Raw genomic sequence first — 9,064 nt, 5'->3', positions numbered from 1 at the left:
AAATACTGATATAATATATCACTAATATTATTTAATATTCAGCGTTGCAAACTGTAACAAAATATAGTAAAATACCTAAATATTTAGATCATAGACAAATTGATGTGATCCTTTACACGTAAACGCTTAACAAATTTATAATGTTTGTTATACTACCGAGCGTTAACCGTTTTACACCAACATAAACATGACACAATTGATCTCATTCTGCATAGAACGGTATGTAAATAATAGTTGTCAATTTATAAAACATTTGTTATTGATTAACGATTGTAACATTTGTAACATTGTATGCATATTTTGGGTTTTATGTTTAGAATAACAAAAAAATATTTAAACTACATGATGAGGACTGATGATACAAAATATTGAGATTTAATATTATTTACTAAGATATTACTAGTTAATTACATATTGAGAAACCATGTCAGCCCGAGAAGAAATATTTGATAAAATTGGAAAATTTAGAACCAGTGTTATTTCAGCATTAACAGAAATTGCTGAACTCGATGTAACTTGTAAATCAATTATTGAGCAACATCTTAACGATTCGAACTCCTTGAATCCTAAATCTATTTTAAAAATACAAGCAGTTATTGATTATATGTATGAACAAGTAAATATCGGTAATTGGAAAGAAGTGAGGTTATATTTGAGAAAAACCTTAACTGTTGCGACTTACCTGCGTCTTAAAGCTCATTTAAAATTTAACGAAATTTTGTCAGACGATATCATAAAGGAAGCTCTTAAAATAATTGATTTCGGAATATTGTTTGGGTGCCCTCTTGATGCTGAACCAAATTTGTTACAACTGTGTGCTTCATGCCTACACTCCTTCGTAAAACATGATGACCAACATGATATAGAAACAAAAGTAATTCTCAGGAGCGATACTCAATCTAAAAGTAGTCCATATAATTGCAAAGTATTGGATGTATTAGATTGCCCGAGCATGGAACATTTTTTTAGAAATTACATTCTTGCTGAAAAGCCTGTTGTTTTAGACAATTGTCTGAGTCACTGGCCAGCGCTTACAAAATGGCAAGATCAGAGCTATTTTATTAAATTGGCTGGATTAAGAACAGTATCAATTGAGCTAGGAAAGGATTACACGGATTCCAACTGGACACAGAAACTTATGACTCTAGAAGACTTCATAAAAAATCACATTTATAACGAAAATGGTACTACTGGATATCTGGCTCAATATCAACTCTTTGACCAAATTCCTGAGCTAAGGAAAGATATAATAGAACCAGAATATTGTTGTTTCTCTGAAACCAATGATCCGGTTGATGTAATGGCATGGTATGGTCCCAAGGGTACAGTGTCGCCACTCCACCATGACCCAAAGAAAAATTTACTGGCACAAGTTGTTGGAGAAAAACTAGTATTTATATTTTCACCAAAGGATTCAGAATATTTATACCCTCATGAACATGAGTTATTAAATAATACAGCCAGAATTGATCCAAGAACACCTAACTTTGAAAAGTTCCCTAAATATAAAGACGCTAATGGCTACTACTGTACACTCAAAGCTGGTCAGATGCTATATATACCACCAAAGTGGTGGCATTTTGTTGAGTCACAATCAGTAAGTTTTTCAGTTAGCTTCTGGTGGGAATAAAATAGAATGTTTCTAAAAGAAAGTAGTTTTATAGATATATATTTTTGTTTGTGATAATTTATGATTTAAAATTAAGTTAAAAATAGATATATTTTTTTGTGATAATTAAAGATATATTTAATTTAATTAGAGTTACATAAACTTGGTATAATATATAGGAAAAAATTTTTTTTTAATAAACTAGTTCCATAAATTTTTTGTAAAAGTTTTATAATTAAGATTATTTTAAGAATGTATAGTAGAATAGACTTCAAAGAGTATTGTAACTTATTTAGAATAATATGATCAAATGTACGTACAGTAGAACCTTGATTATCCAAACTAATTGTGTCTATATGGTTAATCAAAAGTTTGGATAATCTAAACGGGACTTCGGGACAATATCAAATATAAAAGTGCAGTCTATTAAAATTTTACATAAATTAGTATTTTTTTTTTTTTGTTTTAATATTAAACATCTAAAAAAGCCAAAATACTATTTTAATATTATTTTTTTAAACAATCGTCGATTCTTAATTGACGAATGGCTACCACGCGCCGTCGTTCGGATAATTAAGTGTTCCGATAATCGAGGTTCCACTGCATTGAAATATACTGCACTGCAAAATATTAATTATCTGTAATTGTTAGACCGTTTAAATTATAGATGAAGACATTGTGGCTTGTACATTGTGCAATAATATTACAAAGGAAATGTTTAATCATTCTGTGTTCATTTTTACTAGCCATATACAATAAGCCTATTAATATTAGATTCTGTGTTGTCATTCAAACATGATTTATATCTTAAACCAAAGAATGAAAATCATTTTATAAATTACATAGTATGTAAATAGTTATTTATTTAACATAAATATTTGGAACATTTGTTTTTATTTATATTCATTATTCAGTGCCCTTCCTATTAGCATCCTTCTAACTTCAGATGTGCCGGCACCAATTTCATATAGCTTTGCATCTCTCAAAATTCTTCCAGTTGGGTAGTCATTAATGAATCCATTGCCACCTGAAAAAAATAAATTACATTAATACTTTAATTTCTCCCTATTATACTAAACTCTAATTCCCTTCTATGAGAGAGACTTTCGTCCAACAGTGGACGGCAAAAGACACCGTGGGACCTGAGAGAAGCCTACATCAAACAGTTGATTTATAATGATGATGACAACAGACACTTTTACAAGAACATTAATTTCAAAACTTGAGTCAAATTGTCTATTAATATTTTTGTTTTTTTTTTTTTTTAATTCTTATTTACAAAAAGGTCGTTAAGAAGACTTACCTAAAATTTGTATAGCATCGAGTGCAATTTGTGTCGCTTTTTCGGCGCAATACAGAATGACACCAGCGCAGTCTTTACTGTTCACATGACCCTCGTCACACGCCTTCGCAACATTGTAGAGGTAACTACGACACGCACTTAACGTAGTGTACATATCTGCCATTTTCCCCTAAAATTAAATATTACTTACTAAAATACGAATTAAAATTCTAAAATATTCAGATAAATTATAAAAAAAATTTATAAAATAAGTCGATGACGTTATAATTACTAAATCGGTTTAGGCTGTTGCCAATCGATCGTAGATGATTATTAGCTGTTAATTATTAGAATTCTATTGATCTCTTTTTCCTTTCTTCAGGTATATGTAATGCCCAGGGAGGCAGGGAGAATAACAGCTAGGAATTATTTATAAACTAAGAAATAACTAAAAAAAGTAATTGCTGTTAGTTTTTGAAAGTACGCGCCCGTGGAAAGTGTTAGTACGTCTGTGTAAGACTTTTTTGTGTTCTTTAATATTTTACAAATATCGCAAATTTTCTTTTTCATTAATTATAACTCAGTTAATGGATTTGTATATATTTATACCCATTGAATTGTTTATATGCACATATAGCGAAATTGTTTATGAAGTCAACCACCAAATTTGGAATATTAATGACTCTTAGACTAAGAGTCTTAGTCTGGCGGTAATTAGGTACAACTATACCTTACTTCTTAGGGTAAGTAAATGTATGATGTACCTACTTAATTCCTGTATGACGTACCTACTTAATTCCAGTTTAACTCTATATAATAACTACCTACCATATTTATTTATACCTCATATGATTATTATTCTGTATGTCATCTATTTTAAGAAAGCTATCCAAATCTTATTCATTTGCTATAGTTATGTGTATCTATTGACAGATTATAAAATTTTAGCTTATAAATATAGTGAAGGGACGTCCGGTATAACATGCCAATTATCCCATTTATATAATCTATTAATGAAACGTCATAAGTAATAAATCAATGTTGTTATTCAATGCTTGTTTTCATCTCCATATTTCACAGGCGCTTTCGCTTACGATTAATCAATCAAAGTCCTACTTAGTGTGTAGCCAATCGATGTCAAGTGAATACATGAAAATATTTAAGAATCGTAATTTAATGACGTCATTACGTTTTGGCTACTCATATGTTACGATAATCGAGTGTAATCTAGTAGTACTTTGATTTTTGTTTTGTTACGTCAATTGAAGCGCAATGCGGCAGACGTTACCATCTTACTCTTGCACATTGTTATTGCTATTCTCTATCTCAATTTGAATTCTGATCGTAATTAAGTATATTGATGTACGAAGTGTGAAGATCATTCATTCATACAGGAAACGTTTGATTGCGCAGGTAGTGGATATTTTTAGAACGGAAATACTTTTGAGTGCCTTTGGGTTTGGGATTTTCGGTTTACCAAAACTATCAGTGTTTCATTTTGAGAATAAAAACAATTGCTAATAATCTAATGGCATAGGTTATTCATTATTAAACTTCGATAAATCATTATCTTCGGAACGACATATTTATAGACCGTTTCAAAAATATTAGAGCTAAGCCATAATTCGTTCATTATTTTTAGAGATTTAAAGAGTATGCTTTATTATATTTATCAGTATCTACGTACCTGTAAAAGTTGAAACTCTCCAATACATTTGCCAAACTGTTTCCTTGTGTGCGCGTACTCAAATGCCGTATCTATAGCAGCCTGCATTAGTCCTACGGGTCCAGCGGCCAGCACTAACCTCTCCAAGTCTAGTCCGGACATAAGAACATAAACACCTTTGTTCTCTTCTCCTAAAATATTCGTCGCCGGTACCTGGTACCAAAAACAAAAGTATTTAATACGCTTTTATAAACAATGTGGTATATGGCAGGGCTTATATGATTTCATAATAATGAAATATGTGTTCTTTAGCGTAGATGATATATAACTCATTAATTATCGCTGACAACGAAGTGAACTTAACATCGTGGAATCTTGCAAGCTTTTGATGATCAGTACATCACAAACCCTACTCGAAACCACAAAACATCTCCTCTTAATATCATAAAAATAATAATTATCATAAAAAATAATAGCTCATAATATAAATAGTTTGGAATGCCAACAGTGCCAACAACACTTGAATATCTCACTATAAGTGCCAATTAACTTACGTGGACGATTGAAGTAGGTGTGAATTTTACTACGTAACGATTTCGCATTTTAAAATTTCATTATATATTATTATTTTAAGTTCAATAACACGGCATTACTACCATTTATAAAGGGCCATAAAAATAATTTACGATTTCTTTAAGCATATTGACTGGTGGACTTGTACGAGCTATTAAAAAAAAAGATTAGGTCACAGAGATTTGTAGGATAGGATGAATCTAACAGAGTTTGTCAATTTACCTATACCTGTATTTGTATAAATCGAAAAAGATTATTCAGAAAAAAATACCTTACAATCTTCAAACACCAGTTCACCGGTGTTTGACCCTCTCATTCCAAGTTTGTCCAATTTTTGCGCCGTCGAAAATCCAGGAAAATCCTTTTCTATTAAAAATGCTGATATGCTATGTTGAGGTTTGTTAGTTTGACTAGTCTTCGCGTAAACCTAAAATTTTGAAATGTAATTTTATTCAATACTAATAATTATTATTAAAATTTAATTTAATAATTATTGTCAAAATTTTGCTCACACTATCATTTCGATATTTGGGTTAGGGCAAGACAGGTAAGGGTTCATATTATCATAAAAAATGTAAATTGGATTAGAAAAATACTATAAATTGTACATAAATATTTTTGTTAGGTACCTAAATAGCACAAAAGTAAATAGTAATTGTGGCCATAAGCTGGGCAGTGCAACAATTGTAAAAATCTATTCAAATAAAATAAACATAGTTCTAATTTGAGGGAGTACTACTCAACAACTCAAATAAATTAAATCAAGTAGCTATGACATTTATTAAGTAGGTATTTTTCCTACCACTAAAACATCAGCGTCAGGTCCATTTGTTATCCAGAATTTATTTCCATTAAGTACGTAGTAATCACCCTTTTTTTCGGCGCGCAATTTCATAGAGACGACATCGCTGCCCGCGCCGGGCTCAGACATAGCAAGCGCTCCTATGTGTTCACCTGAACATAACTGAAAATGATTTTTAAATAATAATATTTAAGACAAATAATCGTCATTCATATTAAATATGTCTAGTATTAATTCTGTTCAATTTATTTTTGTTTCCTAAATGAATAGCGTTTAAAAAATATATATGAGAAAGAGGTATCGGTAATGCAATTCCAAAAGTGACATATTTTCGCTTAATGAAGATAATAATTCCACTTAAAGATGTTTAAGATACTGGGTCAGCTATGCCATTTGAAGACGTGAAACTTACTTTAGGTAAATATTTGCTCTTTTGCTCATGGTTGCCGTTTCGATTTATCTGATTAATGCACAAGTTGGAATGCGCTCCATATGACAACGCAATTGCACCGCAAGCTCTAAAAAATAAGAAAAAAAATGGTTCGAATAACGATAATAACATTAAGTTGATAACGAATAAATCGAAAACTTCGCCTTAGAATTAGGTGTTCTAATATCTAGGTATTACCTAAATAGTTACATAAATAATTACTAGTAATTATAGAGTCGAGATGGCCCAGTGGTTGGAACGTGTGCATCTTAACCGATGATTGCGCGTTCAAACCCAGGCAAGCACCGCTGATTCGTGTCCTTAATTTGTCTTTATAATTCATCTCGTGCTCAGCGGTGAAGGAAAACATCGTGAGGAAACCTGCATGTGACAAATTTCATAGAAATTCTGCCACATGTGTATTCCACCAACCCACATTGGAACAGCGTGGTGGAATATGTTCCAAACCTTCTCCTCAAAGAGAGAGGAGGCCTTTAGCCCAGCAGTGGGAATTTACAGGCTGTTGTTGTTGTATAATCATCACCTCGAGAGTTCTTCCATAATGACACAGTGATCTGAATATTTGCCTCCAGTCCCGCCATAGTCGGGACTCGCAGTAATGCCTGCAATTAATTTCATAAAAGGTTACATTTTCGTGAACGAAAATTAAAGCATGCATTTAAATATGAACCCTATTACTTCAAGTAGGTACATTAAATTGGATGTTAATTAAAAGTTTTTTAGAAAATCCACTATCCACTGACATCATTAGGGATTTTTACTTATTACTAAAAAAATATCTTAAGATACTGTTTATACGGAAAATGTATCTATGTTTATATTGTAAAGTTGATTAGTTTCATCATGGAATGTTTATCCACCAACCCTTACAGTACCGACGTAGTGTAATAAACTAGAAACTATCTCTCATAAAGGAGAGTAAGCTTTAGCATAGCAGTAGGGCCATTTCTAGGCCTTTATTTACTTAATGGTGCCTATAGAATATTTAATATTGACTAATATTATTAGTCTAGATGTGAATTTACCAGACGTTGCATTAAGATGTACAACAAAATATTATACTTAATGGTTACGTTACAACTTACCTAGAAGTCCAAGATTCCCAAGTTTTTTCCAAAAGTCTCTTATTTCATTGAAATTATTTTCTTTATCTATTTGTGCTGCTTTTGGTGCAAGCTCTTTTTGGGCGAAATCGAAAACCAATTGTCGTAACTACAAATTTAAATATTATAAAGTGTTGTTAGTTTGACCTTTAGAATTTAGGTAAAGATAAAAAGGTTTGTTTTTATTATGTTTCCAATAAGGTCATACGTATATTTATGAATGAGAATTGTGGATTTATTTTAAATAATAATAATAACACAAAGTTGTCATGCCAGCGTCATGGGTAAATGTGAAATATCACAAATAAGTAGCACCACATAAACATGGCCAAAATAATCATACATTTTCTAATCGACATATCGATTGAACGATCGAATAATCAGCTGGGATAGCAACGCAAATTTAAATTCAAGGCAATTTTGTTAGTGGTTAACATTTTATTTATTCATACAACACGACGGACATTTTCTCAAAGATAAAACTGTAATCTTTTCGATCCAAAAGAAATTCAGTATGTTTTAAGCCATAGTTCATGATTGTATACTTATATTTTATTAATGCTTTAATTTTAGCAATAAAGGAATATTCGCTAACCAAGAATAATTCAACTCGTCTCTGCGGTATATGAATATCAATATAATTTCACCTGCTGTTGTTCGTTAGATAATCCAAATATGTGTTCATCGATCGGATAATGAGACATACATCTTACGACATTTTTTCCTGCACATTTTTCAATCAATCGCTTCACTCGCGTTAACCTAAGCGCCATTGTCATTCCGTCCACGCGCAACTAGAACGTAATATATACTGGAGTTATAACATACAAACTTACTGTAATTAAAAATAATACTTATTATCAAAAACATTTAAGCGATAATGGTATAATACGTATTCCACATTAATGATAATGAAATGCACGCCTCGTTGATAAGTTTAACAAAATATATTAACATCATTACTGGTAGGAAATATATTTTCGTCCGATGACAATTAAGTACAAATAATTTCAAAGATAAGTACCTAACTAGATACAATTAGAATGTGATATCTCATGTTATCTTAAGTTTATTAATTCAGTAACTACGTCCAAAACACATATTCTATGATAAGATTGTGTAAGAAATTCACACATTTCATAAGAATGTTGGAAAAATAAGTGAATTATATATTTTCTGCGTTCAAGTGTTTTATTTATTTATAAAACAATACTTAAGACTCGATTACACCGATGTAACTATAGTAACTATTTTAATTATAAGGAAAATGTAGTATTGTACAAGTAATCTACGTCTTGAATGAAAATTATAGGCATAAATATTACCTACCTTAGTTTGGTTTTTGATCTAAATTAAAAAACGTCATTCTTAATTTGAATATTAATTATGGGATATATAATCGCTTTTCTCGCACCTAACCTGCGTATCCAATTTTCAAATATAGATTTAAAAATGACGAATTTCTATCTAAATTTACTTTAACCTTCTTAGAAAAAGAAATTTGAAATACTTAATTACGTCTGATAAGGAATTCCTGTGGAAAAAATCATCCAGATAGACCAACCGGTTATGACTTGT

The 9,064-nt window shown here is 30.9% G+C and overlaps 2 protein-coding genes across 2 annotated transcripts; one reads left to right on the top strand and one right to left on the bottom strand.

Annotated features, from left to right (window-relative positions):
- The first annotated feature begins 21 nt into the window (after positions 1-21).
- Positions 22-2,001, top strand: LOC124530746 (lysine-specific demethylase 8). The gene has a single exon (XM_047105014.1). The coding sequence runs from the start codon at positions 425-427 to the stop codon at positions 1,628-1,630; it is 1,206 nt and encodes a 401-aa protein (XP_046960970.1). The 5' UTR covers positions 22-424; the 3' UTR covers positions 1,631-2,001.
- Positions 2,002-2,106: 105 nt separating this feature from the next.
- LOC124530747 (isovaleryl-CoA dehydrogenase, mitochondrial) lies at positions 2,107-8,367 on the bottom strand. The gene is made up of 9 exons (XM_047105015.1): positions 8,134-8,367; positions 7,469-7,595; positions 6,907-6,985; positions 6,345-6,450; positions 5,933-6,094; positions 5,402-5,557; positions 4,579-4,770; positions 2,913-3,081; positions 2,107-2,636 (listed from the first exon to the last, which is right to left on the bottom strand). The coding sequence occupies exons 1-9, from the start codon at positions 8,263-8,265 to the stop codon at positions 2,503-2,505; spliced, it is 1,257 nt and encodes a 418-aa protein (XP_046960971.1). The 5' UTR covers positions 8,266-8,367; the 3' UTR covers positions 2,107-2,502.
- Between the last annotated feature and the right edge of the window lie 697 nt (positions 8,368-9,064).

This window comes from Vanessa cardui, chromosome 6 (genome assembly GCF_905220365.1).
Source record: "Vanessa cardui chromosome 6, ilVanCard2.1, whole genome shotgun sequence".
In the NCBI taxonomy this organism is placed as follows: Eukaryota; Metazoa; Arthropoda; class Insecta; order Lepidoptera; family Nymphalidae; genus Vanessa; species Vanessa cardui.
Note: the sequence above shows the minus strand (reverse complement) of the source record. Positions and strands in the feature narration are given on the sequence as shown.

Coding starts and splice junctions, on each gene's coding strand:
- LOC124530747 (XM_047105015.1), bottom strand. CDS start 8,265: ATGACAATGGCGCTTAGGTTAACGCGAGTGAAGCGATTGATTGAAAAA. Junction 5,558..5,932: donor CTGACGCTGATGTTTTAGTG/GTAGGAAAAATA, acceptor TCAAAATTTTAG/GTTTACGCGAAGACTAGTCA. Junction 4,771..5,401: donor TGGTGTTTGAAGATTGTAAG/GTATTTTTTTCT, acceptor TTTTGGTACCAG/GTACCGGCGACGAATATTTT.
- LOC124530746 (XM_047105014.1), top strand. CDS start 425: ATGTCAGCCCGAGAAGAAATATTTGATAAAATTGGAAAATTTAGAACC.